At 46.5% G+C, this 25,842-nt stretch overlaps 1 protein-coding gene across 7 annotated transcripts in view; it reads right to left on the reverse strand.

The window, feature by feature from the left end:
• JARID2 (jumonji and AT-rich interaction domain containing 2) overlaps window positions 1-25,842 on the reverse strand; it is a 272,087-nt gene that overhangs the window by 115,712 nt on the left and 130,533 nt on the right. The window contains exon 1 of one of the 7 annotated variants that reach the window (XM_078446617.2): window positions 7,504-7,624. The exons of the other annotated variants lie outside the window; for them this stretch is intronic. Within the exon in view, the coding sequence (XP_078302743.1) occupies window positions 7,504-7,570 (67 nt within the window). The 5' untranslated portion in view covers window positions 7,571-7,624. Of the gene's footprint in view, window positions 1-7,503; window positions 7,625-25,842 lie in introns of those variants that run through there. 7 annotated transcript variants of the gene reach the window in all.

The raw sequence follows: 25,842 nt of genomic DNA on the forward strand, positions 1-25,842 counted from the left end.
ATATGGATGTCTAGGAGTCAAAGGGCAGAAGTATGGTCCGTGCTATCCACTCCTGTGGCCACTGGTCACATGTAGGTATTGAGCATCTGAAATATAGCTAGTGTGGAGATAGAAACCATTTGTTTTTTAACTTTATTTATTTATTTTGAAAGAGTGTACAAGTGCAAGCAAGGGAGGGGAAGAGGGAGAAGGAGAGAGAATCCCAAGCATGCAGAGATCACGACCAAAGCTGGAATCAAGAGTCAAATGCCTTTTTTTTTTTTTTTAGTATTTATTTATTTGTTTATAGTATTTATTTTTGAGAGAGACAGAGGCACAGAGAGACAGAGAGAACGTGCATGGGGGAGGGGCAGAGAGACGTGGGGACAAAGGATCTGAAGCGGGCTCTGCACTGAGAGCCTGATGTGGGACTTGAACTCACGAACCAGGAGATAGTGACCTGAGCTGAAGACGGACGTTTAACCAACTGAGCCACCCAAGCGCCCCAGAGAAGGAAATCATTTTTAATTTTAAGTCAACTGAAAGCTGAACGTTCAACAATTTTATATAAATTTTTGAAATATTTGGGGATATATTCGGGGGGGGGGGGGGGAGGGGCGGTCAAACATATGAAAATTAATCTTCCCTGCCTTTAGATTACTTTAATGAAGCTCTAAAACACTAAATCTACACGCAAAATGTAGGTATTAACTACATAAAACTACACTACATAAAGAGCACTTTAGTAAGGTCCCGGGGTGGGGAGCAAGACCACTGAAAACAGTAGTATGAATACAGACAATACTCGGAAATTAAGAAACTGATCCAGGGATACACGTCCTATTTGTAAAGTGGAGGTGGGTGAATGACCACACTTGAAAAGGACGGGAAATTCAAAACAAAAACTCTCAATTACAGAACCACGTGTAAAATTAATAGAAGAGAGGCCTCTTAAATATAAGCTTACTCTTGGTGAAGCTCCTATTTTTCAATGGCCCTAAGTCCACGAAGGAGAATAAAGAGAGGGAGGGGCAGAATGGAAATTCATCCATTCATTTTCTTTTTTCTGTAATTTTTCTTCAAGTTTTTATCACCTGTTCACTTTCTTAACACCTACCATGTGCCGGGGCCCTGGGGATACAGGCATCATCACACAAAATCTAAATTCAGGTGAGGAGGTCAACCGACAAACACACACGGATCAGTCAGGATGCGCAAAGAAGACACCTCGCACTTGTCGGGCAAGGAAAAAAGTGACGGGGAGGACAGTGGAGATGAATCAATGGGGACAGAAAGCAAAGCTTCCAACCACTACACCAAGGAACACCAACCTGGAATGTGCAATTGACCTGAAAACAAAAGCCAAAACCAGGTGGTGGTGGTGGTGGTGCTGGTCAAGGAGGAGGAAGAAGAAGGATTGTTTTGAAGCTGTATTTGGATCAAGGGGGAAACAAGTGAGGGCTACACGCAGTCAGGTGAGGCAGGGGCAGACCATGCAGTTCGGTACAGAACAAGATCTTCCGTATTTGCTGCACGAGTAAGCAGCTAGTGAGGGAGTGAATGACTTAGCAGAGAAAAGTTCAATGACAGCTATATTCCCGCCCCTCTGACAATAATCACCTCCTCGGCAGATTATACACCTGATTCTCAAACTCGACCATGAATCAGAAGCCGGTTTCCAAACAGAGTCCCCGGGGCCTCGCCCCCAGCCTGTCCCTATTCTCACAAGTCCCCACAGGATGCTGATGCTTGCTGCCTTGACTGGTCTGCAGCCCACATTTTGAGAACCACTATTGTAGGGGAAAGCAAGGTTCACACCAGAAGACCGAGGGGCCTGAGCCACTGTGAGGCTCTGTGCAAGTGTGAACCAGAGGGACGAAACCGAAGAGGACTGCACAGCCTATCACGACACAAATCAAAGTAAGGCGTCCAACCCCACAGTTCTGTTGGGCCATTCTTCCACCTTTCATCGGGGATTTCTGCGAAGGGAAAGAAGGTTCTTTACACAACTTCGCACAAAGCTCAAAGAGTGGCCCAATGGCAAATAATACCGAGGGAAAAAAAGCAGCGCTCCGGTGGGGGAGGAAGAGCGTTCAGGGGCGCCTGGGTGGCTCAGTCGGTTAAGCGTCCGACTCTTGGCTTCAGCTCAGGTCATGATCTCGTGGTTCGTGAGATCTGTCTGGCTCCACCTGGCACTGTGGGGGCCGCTTAGGGGTCTTTCTATCCCTTTCTCCCTCTCTCTCAACGGAAAAAAAGCTTACAAAGAAGTAAATGTAAAAAGACACAGGATGTTTTTCTCCCCTCCAAAAGTCGGACAAGTGCAAAGTCAGAGGAACCGGATTATCAAATTTTCCACCCATTTCAGAGACAGAAGTCTGACTCGCTTTCCTGATCAGGGAAACTGGGGCCCGTACAGCGGGAACTGATTGCCTGTCAATGCAAATGGAAGCAGCTCGGCTTTTCACGGCCTTTTGAAGGGCCAAGACCAATTTGTGCTGCACACAACCGACTTTCAATTTCAGTCTTCCCGTCCTGTACAGCGAAGATTTATTTTTAGTTAAGCGGTCTACATGGCTGGACAGACCTGGGTTTCTTTTGTGTTCCCCAACCCCCACCTACTGTCACACCTCTGGTGTAGCGGCCACCCCATTTCATTTTGAGTGTTTTAACCCAAATCATACTGCCTGCCCAATCCACAAGAGCTAGGTCAGCAAGATGCAATACAATTTCACAGGGCAGAAGAGCCATTATCAGAACATTAGGCAAGCTAACGCACACTGCCTTTTCTTCTCCCTAACAAAGCCCTGCCGTCAATTTTTTGAATTATTATTTTTAGCTGATGAGAAACAACAAAAACAGCATCCCCTCCTTCAAAGACACCAAATGATTTTATTTTCCCCAACCCCTCCCCTCCGACAAACCCATACCTTCACCGGGAGAGGAGGTTAAACAGAGGAAATTGAATGGCCCAAAGATTCCCTTCTCCCCATATTAGCACGTGTTCTCCTCGATTAATATTCAGTAGGTTGAACTTAAATTAAACCACGTCTATTGTCTTTCACAAAAGCAGTAAATATGAGCTGAAAATTCCAAACCACCGTGAGGGAAGGCCGCTTGGGGACCGCCTGCAACCCTGGCTAGCCACCAGCAGCTGACAGGAGGGGCAGGTCACAGGCCTGAGACCACTCGGCCACCATGACCACAGTGTCCGTTCTCACACGCGGAGAACCCCAAAGAACCGAGTGTGACAGAATGGAGCCATCAAATTCCGGAGCTTTTCAGCCTATCTCCCAAATTAGCAAGAAATGAAAAGGCTTTCAAGGCAAGACACCAGAACTGGCTTCTTTTCTATGCCTGGGACAGCATCAGCAGAGGGTTAAGAAGAAATCCTGTCCTTTGGACGGCTGGAGATGTACAAGTAGGAGCTCCCTCTTGCCTGAACACAGGGGGGTGGGAAAATCCAAACACAAACAAGGCCAAAGCCCATTAGCTCAAGAACTCCAGCTTAAACAACCGAGGAGAGCTATAGATTTTAGAACACCAGCGCAGGAAGAGATGGGAATCCTTTGCTAACATGGGGAGAAGGGGGCGAGGGAGCCTTAAAATGCGCAGCCCTTATAATTTTATGTCTTAGACACAAAGAAGTTTCACCAGCCATCCCGTTAGCTGCACGTACATAACAAAATACAAAACCAAAGGAAAATCAAATGCCTCTGTTTCACAAAAAGCAGTGCCTAAAGATGGGTTAAAGTGAAGGGGGGAGAAAATAAGGAGACCTTTGAAGCTGTTCCCTAGCTTCCAAAACATCTGGAGCACACCAAACGTATTAGCATATTAGGGAGAGGCCATGTATTGGGCTTTGTTGTAGAAGAGATGCACAAAAGGTAATTCTGTATTATACAGCCCAATGCCCGTCTGTCACCCTGTCACTGCGAGACAAGGTATCACATTACATATTAAACAGTCAAGCATCCAAAGAGAGCTTTCATTTTCAGCTGCAGCGCGTGCGTGTGTGTGTGTGTGTGTGTGTGTGTGTGTGTGTGTGTGTGTGTGTGTTGGGGGATGGGGATGGCTGGCACACTTTGAGGTGAGAGAAAAATTAGAAAAAGAAAAAAGAATCCCCTTGTCAAAGTAGGACCCTCCCTGAGATATTCAGAGTGCACAATCTAGTGTCATTACCAGTGAAAACTAAAGTCTGTTTTTCACCCAAATTGTCAAAGAAAAAAAAATAAAACTGGTTTGCTTTTTGCTTTGGGGTGCCAGGGAAAATCTGGCTTGGGCCAGCTTTGCAGGTTCAACAGGAATTCGGACTTTAAACCCAACCCTATACACTTGGGTCAGCAGCTAAGCGTTTGGATGGATGTTAGGGTTCCATGGAACAGGGCGGGCAGCGCAGAGGTGTGCCAAGCCGAGCCCAGGCTGGTCCACGGACATCCTCACCACATCAAAACGCTGCGGTGAGAGCAAATGACAGTCGGGAGGCATGGTGTCACTGCCACACTCATGGTCAACGAAGCACAAATGAAAGTGGTTTAACACCTCGGCTTGTGGAAAATAATCATCCCTTCCCTCAGGAGACTGGCCCCTGGGCAGATAGGGCTCCCCTTTGTCAGCTATGGAGATTTCCCATTCCAACCAAGAAAATGCAATCCAAAAATAACCCCAATGACCCCTCACGAGAGCCCCAAGATAAAGAGACAACACAGGTTTTTGCTAGTTTAACACCCAACAAGTAAATAGACAGATAAATCCCACAGGAGCCCTTTACCACCACTACTCTTGCCCTACAAAACCTTCCTGGATAATCTGAACCTCCTTTGCAGGCTCAAGATTTTGAAAAAGAGGTTAGCAAAAAAAAAAAAAAAAAAAAAAAAAAAAAAAAAAAAAAACAACCAGAAACAGAAACAAAAAACAAAACAAAACAAAAAACAGAAAACAGATACAGTGACAATTAACATGGAGAAGGTGGGCCACCGGACAGGCAAAGAAGATGTCTGCTTCTATCCTTTCTTCCTATTTCAGATTTCAGCAGATGCCTAAACTGCAGACAGACGAGTGGGGAAGAGAGACAGAACCCTTGAGCCCAGAGGGCAACCCCTCACCTTGAGGCACAAAGGAGCAGGCCAGCAGACAGGGCACCTGCACACACAGGAAGGGTGAGCGCATGGCTGCTTAGCACAAAAACAGGCCCTATTCTGGCGGTCTAGACCCCAAACGAGTGAGCACCACCAGAGCTCATCAGGAGACAAAGGACTTCTCCTTCCCACGTCCTGACCCAGCAGTCACCAGAAGAAAGAAAACAACCCTCGTGGAGAGGCTCCAACAACCACCGCCAGAGAGCCACGGTCGGACTTGGATACAAAAATCACTCGGTGGGAAGGATCTGTGGTCTCTAGGAGAGATTTCTGGATCAGCCTGGGCAGCTATTGGAACTCCGAGGATGACAATGGCGAGCAAGGTGTACTGTGCGTTTTGGAACAGCCCCCTTGCTTGTTTAGGCCACGGTTTTTAGAACGTCACAACAGGTAGAGGATCTTCAATAACAGTAATAACTGCCGAAATAGAAACATCCATGTTTCTCCACAATGAGAAAGAAGCGCTCCCCACTTGTGCGTCAATTATTCCTCCATCCCGGGCCTTAACTCCTCTGGGTCCAAGCCCCAGCCCAATACCTTATTGATTTCACGCGGGCAAACCAGGCAAAACATGCCCACCAGGCGACCTAGTGTAACTGTCCTTCCAGAGCGTGAATCCTTGGAATCCCCGAGGACACGCAACTCCAGCTTCTATCGGCTGAGTAGAAGGGTTCTGCTGTACAAACGACCCAGGACCGAACACCCTGGAGGTGGAAAACCGCCTTCCACATGTGGAGGAAAAGTGATTAGAGAGGATGTTGGATTTAGGCCGGCGTGGGGACGGCGCTATAGAACAATGGCATCACTGCAGAGCATGGAACTTAAGAGTCAATACACAGGAGAGGTAAACACAGGGCATTTTTAGAGATATTCTTTTCGATCGGTTAATGAGACCAACACATTCAAAGTTTTACATTCAGATAACCGGACATGCCAAAAAATCCGATTTCTCCTGAATCATGTAACTTGCACTTCTCAAAACGGAGATATCCAGATACATATACAGTATGTTCCTGGATAGCCAGGGATATTCTACCTTTAAGTAATTACCATACGCGTGTGTATTTTATCTTTCAAGCTGAAGATCACCAACTGCCATTTACCCCACAGGTGGGTTACCAAACAAAACGGGCTCTCAAATATTAACAAGTCTCTACAAAGTTACGCAAAGCTGGCTTCAATGCAAATCAACAAATCCCATAAAGTTACTAGTTTGTGCCGATAACCAGGCACAACTCCCAAATACTTTGTCTTGACATCACAATCTGTAGATAAGAGCCACACCCTTAACCCTCAGACCTCTCTGGCTGCTTTTTCTCCCTAACACAACAAAAATGAACCCCACAGAAGTTCTCCAGCAAGACTGGGAGGGGCAGAAGTTTCCCCGTGACCTCATTACCTCACTCACAAATCAAACTGCACACCTACTTTTCAGACGAACATAATAAAAAAAGGATTAAGTGGGCTACTCGAAATTAAAAAAAAAAAAGAAAAAAAAAAAAAAGAAAATTTAAAACTGCTGACAGCAAGCAAGTTCAGAGAGGCCTACTCCCTCCCAGACCAACATTCTTTCTCCTACTGAAACCTAATGGAAGCAACACAGAAAGCAGAACTCTAGGAACACGGCCACAGAATCTGCAAACATCGGAGGCACCTAAAATTGATGGTTCCTAAAATTCATCTGTGTTTATGTCTAGTAATGCAGACACAGACTAATGCACGAAACATGGGAGAAACACCGACAGCACTCGGGGTTCAAAGCTTTAAGGGCTGACCTAGAATCACTCAGCATCTATTTACATGCCTCAGTTTCCTCCATCTTTCAAGGAAGGAAGACAAGAGACAGAGAAGCAAAGTATTAAGGGAAACAACACCATGCATGCTGTTGATGAAGGAAACCAAAGCCATGGTGAGGAAAAACTAATTAACTTTAATCAAACATCTATTTTTAAATGCTGGGAAATGATCACATAAACTGGCAATAAAATAAAGGGACCAGCCATAGCTGGATGGCGTTCAGTCCCCAGAAAAACGTCTAAATTCATACAAGCCTGGCTAAAACTGCAGATTTGTCCAAAATGGTCAACAGAGCTGAATGCTTTAAGAACGACATTAATTCTCTCTTGTAAATTTCCACAGTGCCTTTGCAGGAGCCACCATTGCCCCCAGGGAGGAGATCACAGCTAAAAGAATATTAATATTAAGCAACTGCAACACTTTTTACATACTCCTATACATATACATCTAGCACCTTGCCATCCATAATGGATTTAATCAGGACCCCAGCAGGGAAAAAAAACCACAAAAGGCCTATTTCTCCAACAAAAGCCATAGCAGCCTGAAACAAACCTAGAGCTATTTGGTTTTTATTTTATTTATAGGAACAGACCTTCTATCCCAGGTTCCTCAAGATAAGCCACCAAAAACTGCACCTGACAGACCCGTGGAGCAGCCATCCTCCTCAGAGCCGGATCATTGCAGAGAGACAGAGAGGAAGAAGGACAGAGGGAGGGAGGGAGGGAGGGAGGGAGGAAGGGGGGAGGGAGGGCGAGCGCGGCGAGCGCGGCTCCAGAGCACTTGTCAACAATCCACCCCTGTACGTAATAAGCAGGCGGCAGTGCAGATTCCGGCAGTGCAGATTCCGCGCGGCAATAGGACGGCCGCACAGCCCTGGGCCGGGGGGGGGAGGGGAGGTGCCGGGGAGGGAAGGTTATTTATGTGCGGGGGAGGGAACCCAACACCGAAGAGGAGGGGTCTGGGGCGCTTTCTCCCCCTCCTGATAAATTGAGGGGGGGGAAAAAAGGAAAAGAGCGACTAGCTTTTCTCCATCCGGCAATTTCCCCAATCTGCAATGCAGACAATTCCTTATTTGAGAATTTCTGACATTGGGGGGTGGGGGGTGGGGGGGAGACGGGACACATTTGATGGGGCGGTCAGTGTAATTGTCCACACTTCTGTGCCCAGTCTGTCAGACCGCCCCCGCCATGCACACGCTGCACCCCCGTGGACAGCAGGGGGTCCGTGGCACATTTTCAATGGCATCCCTTTTTAATATCCTAATCTGTGTCATTCAGCACTTGCCTTTTATTTATTTTTATTTGTTTTTTTGGCTGGGAAACCTGGGCAGCGATCCAGACAGACTGCAGAAATCTCCCTCCACATGCTCCTCCTCCAGCCTGCCCTCCCCTCCTCCCTCCAATTCCGGCTACCAGGGTGCTTTATTACTTCTGTGATGACCACCGCTGCCCTCCCCACCCCCAGCCCGCGGAGGGCCCTCCTCCACGCACGTAAATTCATCTAATCTAATAACATAGAAGCTGTTTCTCCTCATTGTTTCTTGAGGATCTGTCACAAAACAGGCTCTGTGGCCTGGCAGCTGGGGGGGGGGGGGGGGGGGGGAGGCAAGAATCCAACAAGGCTGGCCAGCCCCTGGCCCCGATAACTGGAGCGTGCATCTTCCTTCATTTGTCATAAAGCTATTTGATTTTAAAAGTCCCTTCTGTTGAAGCTTTTGAACTTCATCTGGCGATTATAATGTCCGAAACAGTGCTCTGAACACCATCCCACACTAGTTAGTTGTTGTTTAACCACTGAAAGAGCCCCTTCTGGGCTTTACACACGTTAGCTTATTACTTAAGACCTCACAAAAACCCTGAAAGCAGACGCTAGCTTTGCTCACGGACAACTGCCCAGATCTGGTGATTATTCTTTCCACGATGGCAATCTCCTGTTTCCTAAATCACCAAGGCTTATCTACCTCCCTCGCTTTTAAACAAACAAACAAAAATTATCAGGAGGTAGATGATGGTCTTTCCTAATTTCTACTTGCTATCCATGACTTTAAAATCAGTATTCCAAGTTGGGCCTTAGAGACAATCTAGCATAATCCCCCACTTTGCAGATAAGCAAACTGAGGCTTATGCAGGTACGGTTCTTAACCAAGATCAGAACTAGTTCCTCATAAGGTCTCAACAGAAGGTCATCCAGGAATCCTGGGGTATCTGGGGATGGGGCATGCTAGCCCAGTGGAAAAACCTCAGGATACAATTCCCTGTAGAAGTCACAGGGATGGAAAATCCCTCTCCAATCCTATCCTGCTCGGTAAGAGCCCACAGAGCAGACCCTCATTTGGTTCTCTCTGGTGCAGTATATCCCCAGAATGTTCAACAACTGTTTGTCATGTATCCCACTGCCGCATAAGTCATATAGTCAATTAAAGGATATTTAAGGGATGACTATTTGGCTTTTTTCCTCTTTCTACTGAGACTTGGCTTTTAGAGCCCTCAGTAATCAAAAGCACCCAACACAGAACTGGAAGTACGGTCCGGTACTTCTGAGAAAAGGTAAGAAAGAAAGCAGGAACCACAAGACCCAAAATAACTGGCCAGAGACACAGCTTGGGAGGGGGGGGGGGGGGGGGGTCACGTATGGATACTGGTCATCCTTAACATCCCCAGCTCTGACGCCTCCCACATGGGAGTGTACATAGCCATCTGTGTCTTTTTTTTTTTTTTTTTAATCTCTACTCTCCTTGACTTCATTGCTTCTTCCTCTTCCCATTGTCTGGAAAGTAACTAGGTACCTAAAATTTAAGAAGGTAAGACCTAATAACAGCGTTGGCCCAGACTTCTTTTACTTCCAAGACCATCATCAGGATTGGATCGTGCATGCCATATTCCCTGAAACGCATGCTTAGTTAGCCCTAAGTGTCCACTTCTCTGACCTGTGCTCTGCTGCTGGGTCAGGAAAAGAGCTGAAAAACTCTTGCCTATGCACTCCAGTAGCTTCTGGACGGTTTCGATAAAACGCTGGTTAACCAAAGAGGAAATGCATCAACAGTACCAGATACATGGACTTACAGCAGCCTCTGGGGGACACGTAATAAAACAGAACAGGATTCTGCTTCTGAACAAAAATACCACGTTCAATACTGAAATTCCCAGCAACAGTGGGTAGAAAAGCAGAGGAGACGGGCCAGGATTGCAAGGGCGGTTTCTTTCTTCGTATGACTGACGGCACCACCAGCAAAGTTTTAACATTCAAAGATCTGAGCAAGTCCAAAGTTTTAAATGAAGACTCCCAAAATATCGACGTCAGCCTCCCTGCTTTAGTTTAGTATCCAAAATACCTGTAAATCCACAGCCAAACCCAATTACTAAAACATTACCTATATGCTTCCGCCTACCCCATGCTTCATTATTTTTGTTAAGTTCTACTTCTTAGGTATGTGTATTTGTGCTGTATTATTTATTTCACTGTGCTTGATTACGAACTTCACGAAAAGGGGATCGCTCTGGGTTAAGTCTTAGGGGATTTGTTTTTCACCACCACACCCCCCCCCCAACTCAACATGAGGTTACTAAGATCACCTATCCATGATTTTGCTTATTCTTTGCCTATTTTCACTGTTGTTCGTCACACTCCCCCGTAGGAATATTCCACACTTTCTTTTGATAATCTCCTCCAAGGACATCGAAGTATTGCCAGTTGGTTGCTATCATGATCCGTGCTGCAAACATCCCTCTGCCTGTCCCCTGGAAAGCACACACTGGACTTGCTCTGGGATGCTTACCGAGAAGTAACAACCATCGGATATCCTTGCATATGCAAATCAAATTTACAAGTTCATGGAAACTGGTTTCCAAAGCAAGGGTCAATTTCTGCTTGCATATCATTGTAATCTCTAAATGCTTAAATATAAAGACCTATTACTTAGGGTTGGGGACAACAAAGTACTCCAACTGCTACTTCCCAAGAGATCAGAATTTCAAGAAGGGGCCCCATCCTAAGAACTGCTATGCGGCCAGCCAGCTACATAGCCACCGTCCACCTAATTATGACCTAAACGCCAGGACATCCAAGGACACGCTGTGCTCCTGGGAGCTTCAGAACAGAGGACCTACCTGCATGTGCAGCCATTTCATTACCTCCCACTTGGGTCAACTCCAGCAGCCCCACCGACTACCTTGGCATTTTGAAAGTAAGTGACTGGAGCAAACCACAATCTAGGATTTGGATAAAACGTGAGAGTGCAATTCACTTGCACATCTTCATCCAATGTGGAGATCTAATACTGCTGTGTTGAGTAATTAAAGAAGCTGCTTCGTACGCATGAAGACTTGTTTTATTCATGTATCCAATCAAGGAAGTCAGCTCACGTTGAGAGCTGGGACCTAACTCATAAAGGAAAGACAGGCCTTACAGAGTTAGGGCACGTCAGCAAGTACTTATCATCCATGATCCGCTTCCAAAAGCTCTCCCATTTCCTGCCACCTACAGAAGTTACCGCATACAAAAGGCGACACCTTAACAATCCAATATCCAAAAACACGCTCATCACAAAGAAAGGATAGGGTGAAGTGGGTTGCCCGGCACGAGGGAAGGATGTACAAGGTTGTCGAGTCTGAGAATTTTACATAGGAAATAGAGGGTTTTTTAAATGATCACGCTGCATTAGCCATGTATTGATAAAGACACATCTGTAATTTGGGCTGAACTACGTAATACTGATCATATCACCTATGCTGTGATAAAAAGCCAAAGCAGAAAAGTGATCCGCAGGGCTAATATTTGACTTTCAGAAGTATTATTTAAGTGTGGGCCCTTTACAGCAGCCAACATGATAATAATAAACATTACTTGTTAGAATTCTATTTAAGTAATAGTTAATACACTGGCACTATACCAAAAGGAATTAGGTACATACAGAGTCTGGCTTGGACTCTTTCCAAGAGGGCTTGGTAATTCCTGAAGAACCAACAGCGTTCAACTATATAATTCATGTGGCTGGCCCTATAGCCAACGTGACTTCAAGGCCACACTGTACAATTATAAAATAATACCAATAATTATAAGACACAGTAGGGAGATCGAGGCTGGGTGACTGAATGTATATTAACTAGTGAATGGTTGCTATGGATTTAGTCACTAATACCAATGAAGGCACCACAATTAAAACAGGAAGTTCAAATTAAGAAGCTCCTAGAAAAGGCAATGTTCCATCAGGTTTTTCTTAACAATAACAACAACAACAACAGCAAAATGGGCAATTGGGTGGCTCAGTGGGTTAAGTGTCCCTTTGGCTCATACCATGATCTCACAGTTCGTGGATTTGAGCCCGACGTCGGGCTCTCTGTTGTCAGCTCAGACTGATCCTCTGCTCTCTTCTCTATCTGCCCCTCCCCCTGCTCACTCTTTTTTCTCTCTCAAAATAAGCATTAAAAAAATTTAATAAACAAAGAAAACTGATTTGGTAAACATCTAGTACTAAAGAACCTTCTTGGTTCACAGCACACGCAGCACAATTTGGAAAAGGCTGCCTGGTTCCAATCCTACTCTTCATCAAGTGTGTGAACCTAAGGGGAGGATCAGAGAACGCCCTCAGATTCCTCTGTTAAATGGACAGAAGGACAACTGTGACTGGTTAAGTTAAGGCATTCATTATTTACGTAAAAGGGTTAGCGGTACATAGTAAGCACTGGATAAGAGCTACCTATAGGACTCAATAAATGTTGGTGCTAATGAATTATATTTTTAATTATTTGGTTGTAAAAAGACAAGACAAAATATGCTTTGGCTCTCAATATATATATATTTTTTTTAAATTTTTTTTCAACGGTTTTTTATTTATTTTTGGGACAGAGAGAGACAGAGCATGAACGGGGGAGGGGCGGAGAGAGAGGGAGACACAGAATTGGAAACAGGCTCCAGGCTCCGAGCCATCAGCCCAGAGCCTGAAGCGGGCCTCAAACTCACGGACCGCGAGATCGTGACCTGGCTGAAGTCGGACGCTTAACCGACTGCGCCACCCAGGCGCCCTGCAATATATTTTTTAAAAGACTCCAGTAATGGATTTGTAAAGAGGTAAACACAGAAATGATGACAAGTTAGAAAAGATTAGAATGTTGAGATTTTGAGAACATGACCTGCAGAAGTATCAAGTAAAATTCAACCACAGTTACAATATGGTCATTTGACCTACTTAGAAAGAAATGAATAATGGAAAACTAGGTTTGAGAAGGACTGACAGGTCCTTCTCAGCTAACTCAGGTCACAATTAAAGAGTTCATCTCCTTCCCCAATCTGATTCTGACAAAACCCCTATTCCCATGTGCTGCTAGGGTGGGAACAAATTGATAAAATATTTCTGGAGAGCAACGTGATCACAGATGCCAATTTGTTTTAAAGTCTGTAATTCAGCAAGCTCACTTCTAAAAAGTAATACTAGGATATTAATGAGAAAAGCAAAGATTTACGTGCAAGGATTTCAACACAGTTTAACAATTCTGTTGCCCCTTTTCACTGGTTCAAATTCTATCTGCATCCAGTTAAAAAAAATTAAAGGCACCCAGCTGGATCAGTCGGTGAAGTGCACGCCTCTTGATCTTGGTTGAGTTTGAGCCCCACACTGAGTGTAGAGACTACTTAAAAATAAAATTTTAGGGGAGCCTGCGTGGCTCACTTGGTTGAGCGTCAGACTTCGGCTCAGGTCACGATCTCGCGGCTGGTGGATTCGAGCCCCGCATCGGGCTCTGTGCTGACAGCTCAGAGCCTGGAGCCTGCTTCGGATTCTGTGTCTCCCACCCTCTCTGCCCCTCCCCTGTTCATGCTCTGTCTCTCTCTGTCTCAAAAATAAGTAAAAACATTAAAATTTTAAAAATAAATAAATAAATCAGTCTTTAAAAAACAAAATGCAAAAAAAAAAAAAAAAGAGAGAGAGAGAAAATTATTTTATATCAGCTTCCTAAGCCATGCAATCCACTAACAATGCCTTGGTTTTGCAACCTGATGGCACCCCCCGGTGCCACACGAAGGGGTGGAGGCAGCTGGAACCTGCGTGTATCTCTCAAGCCTCTGACTCCATACATGCAGCACCCTCTTTTGGAATATTCCCTCCTCTGTCTTCCTAGAAAGCTCCTCACCGCCGCCCCCCCCCCCCCCCACTCACCTCCAACCCCAGTCAGCCTTCAGGGCTACTTCAAATACCCACAGTGACAAGCAAACATCGACTGTCCTGTTCTCCGAACCAGAGGATTTATTCTTGCTCATCTTAAGAGTCCTCCAAACTAGCATGTGCCTAGAGAAAACTGCTGAGACCCAATAAATACTGCTCAAAGAACAGGCTGCTCCTGCAGACCATTTCAGAGCCTTCAGAGCCTGATGATGCACTCTTACCTTAGAGGCTCCCTTTTACAACTTCCAGAAGAAAAGGTCTCAAAGAATTGTCTTTCTATTTAGAAATATTTGGCTGGGAACACATCTTGTAATTTAGAATACTTGATTTTTCAGCAGTCACTGATCAAAGTTAGGAACTCTTGGGGGAAAAGATCTAATTTTCAAATTTTCAAGTGAAAACATCTTATGAACACTATGTAACTCTCACTAACCTTCCCAATATGTTTTCTAGACATTTAATCCCTTGTTAGTTTCAATGTTAAAGTTCTTCGTTTTAGAGCCAATGATTTCTTCCCGTCTGCAAAACTGTTCAGGTCTTCCTCAAAGAATGACCTTTTATACCCTGCTAACTTACACGAACTCATTTTGTTACTACTGTGTTCAAATAAAAGCCACAGTTAACTATAATCCTCCCACCTTTTCCACAAAGTGAAACTACATCAATCACTTAAAAATTCTGTGTGTATTCTTTGCGGTATTTTCCTTAAAGGTTTCATGTGCCATCCAGGCAACTAATACTGAATAAAGAACATAATTTTTTCAAGATATTACATGTTTTAAAAAAAAAAAAAAACCACATTTTCCAAAACTTAGTAACATAAGGAAAGACTCCTAAGGTTTTAAGTTGCAGCGATTCCACTGCATGAAATATTAAATGGGGTTCAAAAGAAATACAAGTATAGAGAAAGGAGATTAGAGGAAATAAGCTAGTTATAAGAAGTAGTATCCTCTCCAGTGGCAATCTTTATAGTTTTCTGAAATTTCTACGTTTTCTACAATAAATTACTTCTAGGGGTATCTGGGAGGCTCAGTCGGTTAAGCGTCTGACTTCAGCCCAGGCCATGAACTCACAGTTCAGGAGCTGAAGCTCCACATCGGGCTCTGTGCTGACAGCTCAGAGCCCAGAGCCTGCTTGGGATTCCCTCTCTCCCTCTCTCCCTGCCCCGCCCTGGTTCACGTATGCTCTCAAACGAAATAAACAAATGAATTACTTTAACAACATGTTGGTGGAAAAAAGACATTAATGATTATTTAAATGATATCACAAGGAAAACGGTGTGTTGCCGGATGGAAGTAGTACCAGCCACAAAAGAAGCAGTGACGAAAGCGGGTCTACAAAACACGGACTCCTGTGGAGCTAACAAACAAAGACAAAGTGAAGAACAGCAGACAGTGACAACTCTGAAGCCAGCAGTACGTTGCCATATTGAAGTCAGGGATAATAGGAACACCATGACATTAATACCACAGGCAAAAGGATCCTCGAAAGGCTCAAAACACTAAAAGGCAGGTGAAAAGAATAGGAACATGTTTTCACTCTGTCAGCATTGCCTGCATATACAACATACCATGACGACAGCTAGAAGAAGGTTTCTGAGTTGAACTACACTGGCTATCTAAAAAACCTGCTGCCAAACAACAACAAGACAGAGCTTGAAGACAAAAGGGAAGCAACCACTACGTTCATCCTGTCTCTATAGCTATACATGTTAATACAGTAGCCTGTAGTCACATAAGACTTTTTTTTTATGTTTATTTTTGAGACAGACAGCTTGGGGGGGGGGGGGGGGATGGGGGGGGGGCAGAGAGTGAGGGAGACACAGAATCCAAAGCAGGCTCCAGGCTCTGAGCTGTCAGCACAGAGCCAGCTGCGAAGCTCAGACTCATCAACCGTGAGATCATGACCTGAGCCGAGGTCAGGTGCTCAAATGACTGAGCCACCCAGGTGCCCCCATACTTTTTTTAATGAACTAAAACTAATCGGACCAGCTAAGTATAAAGGACTCATGGACTCTTAAGTGGCTACCGTACACAATGAAGCCGACCCTGAGCACCCCCATCATTGTGGAAACTTCTACAGGGCAGTGCTCACCTACAGATTCTTCATGAATGTAGTCTCAAGACCCTTTCATCAAGTCTACAGATGGCAACAGTCCCTGGGTCTCTGTGCTGTCCTCTGCTAGAGCTCAGACCGATAAACAGGGCCAGTCAGACAGACGGGCACTTCTTTCCAGGCAGCAGGGTGAAAAAGGACAGGGGAGCAAACAGAGCAGCAAGGAGACAAACCCCCTTCAATCCTGCAGCAGATGGCCCCCTGGTGTCATCAGTCTAGCTTTCAGATGAGGGAAGGGGGGAAAACCACAGGTTAGACCCAGTCATAAAAAGCCACGAGCTTATTCAGTAAACTAAAAACTGCAGAGAAACCCTTAGCAAAGCAATTACCCCAAAAGATGAGTTTTAAATCATCAAGGATTTTAGGCAATCCTGATGCAGCTTGAAAGTAAAAGGCCAGCAATCACCACTTAATACTCATGAACAAAGTGCCACATGAAATCGGTTCTGAGTTAGACTCACATTTTGCTACTCTCAAGGCTATAGGTACAAAGAAAAGTGTAAAAGAAAAAAAAACCCCACAAACAGTGGATTCTGGGCTCACTGCCTCGGTTCCTACATACACAAGGGATCCCCAGAAAGAAAGCACCAGCCTGCATTCATTCCTGTACGCAGGTGGGGGTTGAGAGATGGGGAAAAGCTTCATATACCACAAAGAAAACATGGTGGTCACAGAGGATGCCGATCTTCTAGAGCTTTCCACTCTCCCCCAAATTCTGCAAAAGCATCCCAATGTTTCCTAGAGAAGGATCTGGCAATTAAAAAGAACACCATGGAACACCAGGGTGGCTCAGTGCGTTAAGCAGCCAGCCCTTCATTTCGGCTCAGGTCATGATCTCTGGGCTCGGGAGACAAAGCCCTGCATAGGGCTCCGTGCTGATAGCAAGGAGCCTGCTTGGGATTCTCTCTCCCCCCCTTTCCAGCCCTCCCCCACTCACTCAACTCTGTCAAAATAAATAAACAACAACAACAACCACATGCAAAAAAAAAAAAGAGGGGCACCAGAGTGGCTCAGTCGGTTAAGTATCCCCTTTCTGCTCAGGTCATGATCTGATGGTTCATGAGTTCCAGCCCCACATAGAGCTCATTGGTGTCAGCACTGAGCCCACTTCGGGTTCTCTGTTCCCCTCTCTCTGCCCCTCCCCCACTCGTGTTCTCTCTCTCTCTCTCTCTCTCTCTCTCTCTCTCTCTCTCCCCCTCCCTCCCTCCCTCTAAAATAAACATTTAAAAACAAGAAGGAACACCACCACAAACAGGCTTCATTATAAGCATCAGGCTATCACTCATCATGGAAACAAAACCAAACAGGACAAAGGGAGGTCTCAAGTGTCGTATCTGACATAAGAAACCCGCGAAGGGAGGATTGTTCATGGTGGTACCCAGTTACCTGTACAAACAGACCTATAATGACATCAGTGCTCATTACAACGTATCAAATTTTTTGACACATCCGATATTGCTTTAAGTGGCTACAATCCAGGAATTGAGGTCGAATGATTTGACAGATGGTGATGTGAATGGTTACATAACATAGCCTCTATGACTTCTAAAAAGCTGCTGCAAATACAGAAGCCCTAGAATTTTCCTTCCTTGACCCTCCCTTCAAGTCACACGGCCAGGTTGATGGACTCACGTGGCCACTTTCCCCTTCTGCCTCCCTCCAAGCCTCTCCCCTCCAGCCCAGCTGGCCCAGGTCCTTCTTCCATACCAGCTCAGAAACCTCAGAGAGGACAGAATGGAGACCGCTGTGCACTGCTCGGGTCACCCGCCCCCCCAAGACACCAACCCCTGCTACTACTATTGGGGCAGGTTTTCCCGACACCACTAAGGAATGCCCTACTGGGGAAAACTAGGGTTTGCTTCCTTCTAGCTCGGTCAGAGTTTCTGCTCTCCAATGCCTAGGGTGAGGTCTAATTGTAGGATGATGGCATCCAGACCCAGGGAATGGGGCAAACAGATTTTAATACAGTCCCTGAAGTGTGCTTTTATGACACAGCTACAGCTTTTATGGGAAGTAGTTAGGTAATGTGTATCTAGAACCTCGATCACAATTACCCTTTGAATGCTCACTTCCTGCCAGATACTAAGGACTTTAAATAAATCATCTCATTAATCCTAAGAATATTGCCTCTGAGAAAGAAATTACTACTCCACTTACAGAGCTGGGGAACAAGAGCCAAACAGAACGGCCACCTCGTGTGGGTTAGTTCTCTTCACTCTTGGTGGGGCCGTGAGGTCACCCTTTCAGGGATGACAGCGTGACCCTCCCTGCCAATGTCCCCAAGTGGAGGTGGAGGGCAGTGGTCTACGGGGGCCCAGAACTGGCAGGAGGCTGAATGCCCCGCAGTTTCCCCCCGGAAGCCTCTAGATCCCTCAGTGTCCACAGCTCCAGGGCCCTGAGCTCAGACCACAGGTGCGGGTTTTGTTTTACAGAAGAGAGCTTCCTTGAGGATACAACATATAGATGCCCCGAGCTCTCTGTGCCCGCCCCCTCCCCCCCCCCCCCCCCCACCAGTCAATTCCTCAGACTGAGAGCACTCTGGAGCTCGGTAATTTTTCACAAAGGGGCTAAGAAATTGGAGGAGAAGGTCTAAGGAGTCGGCCAGCCGGAAGGCCAGTATCCTCCCCATCCACTACCAAGAGCAGCCACTTGATGGCAATCTTAACCTATTCCCTTGGAATTCTTCCATAAAGAGCGACCCCAGGAGGGTAAGAGCAACAGAGAATGGGCTGCAGAATGTGGACAGTGCTAGAAAAGGCATCACTGCCTGGCCAGAGGAGGCAGAGGCAGGGGCATAGAAGGATGGATGGAGAAAGCACGCCAACACGCTCCCCTGGGTTATTCTCCTGTCCCCAGACTTCTCCGGGGCCCTGGGTAGAAGCGAGTGTACAGGTTTCTGTAGTCAGACAACTCAGGAAGACGGAAATTTCTCAGGCCCCATGACACAAGCACATCGGGCTTTCCATCAACAGATTGAAGTGCGAGGCAGACAGATGGTAACAAACAGGGTAATAAATCAACAGCAAACTCCTGCTTCTGATCTCAGCACCTTGCCCCCTGAAACCACAGAAAAAAAAATAAAGCCAAATAATGAAAAAAAGGCAACTTTCCCTCGTTGGGGTGTTACACCTGTTGAATAAAGCAGCCCAGCACTTTTCTTATTTAAATTGTAAATGAGGGGTAAAAAATTAAAAGCTATGTGCTTCTACCTTGGAGAGAAAAGGCTCTCCAGGAAAAAAAAAAGGGGGGGGGGGTTGGAATACCTTGCAAATTACATTCACCGCATACTTCTATTTTCAGTGGCAGTAAGATTAACATCAAGATGGTGAGAGGAGGGTCACTGTGATCAGAAAACAGTCCGTTGTCTTAACACGGAGGTTTCCCCCACACAGTTCAACCTGGCCCTTTGTGACGGCTTCGTAACTCTTGGCTTCTCGATTTATAAGAAGAGTTCAGGCAGAGAGTGGAGAGTTTGCCAATATTTTCCTCCGAGGGATTCAGAAAGTGCCAGCTGAGAGCCTTCCAACTCACCCTTTAAAACTCTGTAACACTTTCCAACTGAGTAAACTGGAAAGGCCCTTTTCAAATAACACTAGTCTGAAGTTGGGTAACTGCTGAGTGAGGACAGGGTAAAGCCACTCCGGTACAGGAGAAGCAATTTGCGGTGCAGATCCCTCTAGAGATCACCAAGCCTTCCTTCGTGCCCAAACAATACACGTGTGTGGTTTCCACTGCTGTGGCACCTGCCCTACTTAGGTCTGCAGAGGATTCGCTGACCTTCTATACCATCACTCCGGAAGGGGAAGCACATGGTTTCAAAAAGGCAGAGAGTCAGAGCCCTTCCTGAATACCCCAATCCCGTCAGAAGGAAGGGATCGTAATTAAGAGAGGTGAAGGTTTCCAGAGTGAGACCTTGAGCTGCCTTCGTGCATCAGAAGGCAACAAAAATCGTTCAGAGCCATGGAAAACTGGAAGGAAGACTCAGCCACGTGGGGCAGCACCAGAAGCTGGCAGGGGACTCCCAGGCACAGATGTCTTTCCCGGTCACCCACCAAGACCAGGTGCCACGCGTGATCAGGATACCCACCCACCTGCCAAAGGGAAACACGGACCCAGTTGCAGGAGTGACCCGAAAGACACTGGCGGGGCGGGTCCCCAGGAAGAGGCCTGATGTGCGGAAAGAGCTGAAACCGTTAGATCCAAAGCAGGAAGGAGCCCACGACACTAGTGAAAGGTCAGCAAATGGTAGAGAGGAGGAACGGGGCCCCAGGAGCTCTGAAGCTCCAGAAAGAACAGCTCTCCTTGCAGAACACAGGGCAGCCTGGCTGACACACTGGCGACTCTGCTCCTTAACAGGCAGGTCTAAGGTTATAAAATAGCTCATGTTTCCCTCCTGGGCCCCAGACCGCCTCGCAGGAGAGACCTACACTGTTTTATGGTCTTTTAGAAAGAAAATCATGAGGAAGGAAGCGAATTTCGGGACTCTGCAGAAGCACCCTAAAGCCTACAGAGAAAGCTAGAAGGATACAGGTGATTTGGCAGGTGAGATTAGGTAACAAGTTGTAAATTAAGGGATTTATGGGGTGCAGGCTAACTTCCCCCAAAGCATACCCAGTTATCACCCTTCTGGGTTTAAAGATACTCCATACAGGACACTGAACATTTAACGTAGCTCAAGTGGGAACACGTTTTTTTCCAAAAACTAGGTAAAAGGTCTTCTAAATGTGGGGGGAAATGGGATCTGAGAAAGTCCCACGCAAAACCAAATCTCACTAGTGCATCGTGGTAGATCCGACAGGAATCAAAGCCCCCATCACAGAACCTGAATCACAGAACCCATCACCCATCACAGAACTTGAATCAGGAACCAGCACAGACGGAGACAACACAGGCGGCCTAGATCCACAGGCAGGAGGAGGTGATACACAGGACCGTTTACAAGAGCGTACACAGATAAACTCCATGCCTGGATAAGTGGCCTCTGGCCGAGAGGAGCGCTATCTGGGGACCCCACAGGCACCTCCCTTTCTGTACATGTTGATAAGTAAAACTGGTTGGTACGTATTGCCGTAAATTACACTTACGGCATAGAAAAAGAAACGGAATCCGTGCATAAAATACAAACGAGGGGCGCCTGGGTGGCTCAGTTAAGCATCCGACTCTGGATTTCGGTTCAGGTCATGAATGTGAGACCCATACTGGGCTCTGCACGGACAGCACAGCACAGAGCCCGCCCTCTCCCTCTCTGCCCCTCCCCCGCTCTCTCTCAAAATATGTAAGCTTTAAAATGTATACATACAAATGAAATAAATTCATGTATGACAAAGAAGACTCTTCAACCTCAAATAATGTCATCATTTCTCCCAAACTGACACGGAGACATCCATCCAGGGCCATCTTGATGGGCTTTGAGCCTGGAGCCTGCTTCGGATTCTGTCTCCCTCTCTCTCTGCTCCTCCCCGGCTAGCATGTGCTCTCCGCTCCCCCCCCCCCCAAATACACATTAAAAAAAAATTTTTTTTAATAAAAAAATAAAAACCGGAGATTAACTGCATCCAACTGGGAGGAACAAAAACCTCTCCAAGCTCAAACCAGTTCTTAGGGGTTCCTGACATAGCAGGATATCCTTCTAGTACCTCAACACAAAAGGAAACATGTTGCAGGTTAAGATGGAAATTAACTGCATCTAAAATTAAAACGCAATGAAATTGTCACCACCTCAAAGTTCTACCCACGTACTAGCATTGGTGCTGTTTGCCACCTCACCCCACTCCCCCAACTCCTAGGTTGAAGACTCAACACCCAATGTGACTGTGTCTGGGCAGAGCTTGTGAGAAGGTGAGAAAAGTAAAGGAGGTCACGATTCGGGGAGGCACTGATCTGACGGGGCGAGTGTCCTCCTAAGAGGAGGAAGAGACACCCGCACACGCTCTCCCCCACCGTCAGCCTGGTGAGGACGTGGCTAGTACCCTGGATCCGGACATCCAGCCTCCAGCGTCCAGAACGAGAAACACACTTGCGTTGTTTCAACCACCCCACCCAGTCTACAGTACATGGTCACGGCAGCCCGAGCTGACTAATACAGACTTCTGCCACAGCCACAAGAAAATGAACGCAAGTGAGCAATCCTCCCGTGCCATCACCCTATGTTTCTGCACCCTCAAGGCCATGGGACAACTCACGGGCTGTGGACAAGAATCCCTCTAACTGAAAACACACTTATTTGGCAGAGAAGGGGTATGGCCCTATGGATGCCTCTTTAGCTTGCCTTTGGAGGAAAGCCAGGTCTGGAACCCCTATTCCAGAATTTCTTGAATTCTATCACCAAGGCCAAGATTTCTTAACGCTCGAAGAATGGCACTACCAGAAAGAGGGGACACCGAACGGGAGAAGCAGAAGAGCTGTTCAAAAGGCCAGCTGTGTGGTCTGGACTTGCACACAGCTGAGAACCAAAACTTTAATGCTGGTTCAAGACAGAGAATCTGTCTGGGGCACCTGGGGGGCTCAGTCAGTTAACCGTCCAACTTCAGCTCAGGTCATGATCTCGCGGTTTAGGAGTTTGAGCCCCACTTCGGGCTCTCTGCTCTCAGCACAGAACCTGCTTCAGATCCTCTGCTTCCCCCCCCCCCCCCCCCCCGCTCCTTCTCTGTTTGTGCACAGTCTCTCACTCCAAGAAATAAAAACATTTAAATAAATTTAAAAAAAAATCTGGCCCACGAATGCCACCACGAGCCGGTGAAGATCTTTTGTGACCATGTCCAGTTGTAGGACTCTTATTCGTGCCCCCAAACCAGGGCTTCTAAGAGTTGCATACTGGACACACGTGAGCCACTGGCTTTGGGGACCCTTCAAGTCTCCACAGACACTCTCAGGCATCTGGTACATTCTGGGGAAACACCATAAACCCACATATCATCATAAAAGCTCGTGGGGGGAAAAAAAAAAAAAAAATCAAGACAGCCATGGTGACAAACCTCAAATGAACGCATACTTTAAAAGAAGTCAAATGAAATGGAAAGGGAGGGAGCAACATTTCTGGCCTGGTGGGAAAGCCCTGGGTCTACACTGGAGCACTGGTCACGTGGGTATATGAGCTTTTTTAAATACATCGAACTGGGGGCGCCTGGGTGGCTCAGTCGGTTGAGCATCCGACTTCGGCTCAGGTCATGATCTCACGGTCCGTGAGTTGGAGCCCCGTGTCGGGCTCTGTGCAGACGGCTCAGAGCCTGGAGCCTGCTTCGGATTCTGTGTCTCCCTCTCTCTCTGCCCCTCCCCCACTCACACTTTGTCTCACTCTATTTCTCAAAAATAAATAAATGTAAAAAAAAAAAAATTTTTTTTAAATAAATACATCGAACTGTACGAGTAAGATGTGTGATTTCACGTGGCGTATTCTTTTCCTCAAAAAATAAAGTGGGGGGGAGGGAGCGGTATGCAAGACTGGAGTCCAGTTCTGGGGTCAAGTCCTAATTCGCTATGCAGTCTTGTACAAGCTGTGGAACACTGGAGACCCTCTACAAACCCACAGAACCGGACAGTAATAGGTTGCAATAAAGTTATGAGATTAGAAGCAGTAACTTATTTCTTAAAAGCCTCATTTTAGGGGCACCTGTGTGGCTCAGTTGGTTGACGTCTGACTTTGGCTCACGGTCTCATGGCTCGGGGGTTTGAGCCCCGCATCAGGCTCTGTACTGACAGTGCGGAGCCAGCTTGGGATTCTCTCCCTCCCCTTCTCTCTCTGCCCCTCCCCTGATCTCTCAGCCTCTCAAAACAAAGAAAAGCCCAATTTTAATTTAAACTTCCAAGCAACATATCTCATACCTGAATAGGCATTCCGCCAATGTGGTTAAGAAAGGGTACAAGGGTGATCCAATTCCAGGAATCTTTATGACAAGACGAGGGTATCACAATTATGAATATGCATTTTGGGGACAGGGAAACCAGCGTGGGCTGTGATCCAGGGAGTAGGTGTGTACATTTCCAGAATAAAACCCAGAGTCACATGTGGGACACTCAAGCCCTAAACAGACAGGAGCATATCCACGGCGCGGCAGAGGGTGCTGGAGGGGGAGTGGGAATGGCCAGCGGACAGAGAGCTGTCTGCACACTGGCCCACGCTCCACACGCGCTACGGAGAACCCAGGCGTGCAGACAGCAGCCGTGAATGGCGACGGAGCTTTTCTCTCGTGGACTTTCTGTCTGTCGTGGGGAGAGCACTTACCACCAGCAAACAACAAGAATACAATGTCCCGCAGACAGAAATTCTATGCAGAGAAATATTACGAGGCAAAAAAGCAAAAGGGTATCCAACAAAGTTTCAAGAAGATGTTCAAGAAGGATGTTCCGGTTCAAACCTCCAGGTTTGAGCAGGAACCTGAAATTCAGGCAGGGATCAAGCACACAGTTATCTAAAGGGAACTAGAAGGAGCAGAAAGCACAAGAATTCTGGTGGGTTTGAACAGCGAGGAGGCCAAATTAGGGGGGACAGTGGTAAGGAGACCTGACAGATACTGTGGCCCCCATCAGCTTATCATGCTAAGAGGCAGGGAGACGCTGCAGGGAGACGCTGCAGGAACAGAGCATCGCTAATCTGCATTTATAAATGACGGTTCTGGCCACCTCCTGGTGGGGTAAAAAGGCAGAGGCTGAGGGGGCATAGGGATCCCAGCCCAAGCTGGAGGTTACAGACTAGGAGGCAGTATAGTGCAAATGCAGTTTTGGAACAGGTTTTGCTAAAGGACAGAATGCTAAGTGTGGGAACATCAGAGAAATACAGCTAATTCCAAGGTTTAGGCCAAAGTAACCAGAAGAATGGAATTGGTGTTTACTGACCAGGGGAAGACAGGCAGAGCAGAGGACCGGTGGTGGAGACAGAGTTGGCTTAGGGACCCCTCATGTTCATAAGGCCTTCCCAAGAAATCAAAGTGGAGAAGGCAAGTAGGCAAGTGGAGTTTAGGACAGGTTCAATCATGTCAAATGCTGCCATGGGGGTAAACAAGGCGCTGACCAGAAACTTGGTCAACGGACTTGGCAACGGAGGTCATTATTAAACCTTAGTCGTGGCCTCATTCTAAGGGTTCAAAGGAGTACGAAAGGGGAAAGGATATTAACAAGAATATAAATAGTAGAGGGAGACAGACTGCTTAGACATTTTCTACCAGGAACCCTGCAATAAAGAGATGAATAGCAGGAGGGAGATAACAAGATCGACGGAGGATTATTTTATTATGAGCGAAACTACAACATGTTTTGTTTACTGATGGCACTCATCCAGCCCAGAAGTAAATAAGGAAGAGGGAGATCTTCCAGACTGATGCCCTTGGAGAGATGAGAAAAGGACCACAGCAGATTTCTGCCCTTTTGCCCTCAGGACCTCTCAACGCTGGCTTCTTAAGAACGGAGACCAGCAGAAAGAACCACCACCCCCATAACTGCATACCACCCTCCCACCCCATCCTAGGCCTTTCCTCTTAAAACAGCCCAAGATGTGATGAGGATGACAGAATCTGGGACAGAGCTGACAGAGGAGGCAGGCTGACAGAAATGGGGGGGGCAAGGGGCCCCATGCACAAAGTGACAGGAAAGAAGACCAACTTGAATTCCATGTTATTACTTACAAAACCACCTACATTCTAGACTCAATGGAGTATCAACCAGTAT

Source organism: Panthera onca, chromosome B2 (assembly GCF_046562875.1).
Source record: "Panthera onca isolate mPanOnc1 chromosome B2, mPanOnc1 haplotype 2, whole genome shotgun sequence".
In the NCBI taxonomy this organism is placed as follows: Eukaryota; Metazoa; Chordata; class Mammalia; order Carnivora; family Felidae; genus Panthera; species Panthera onca.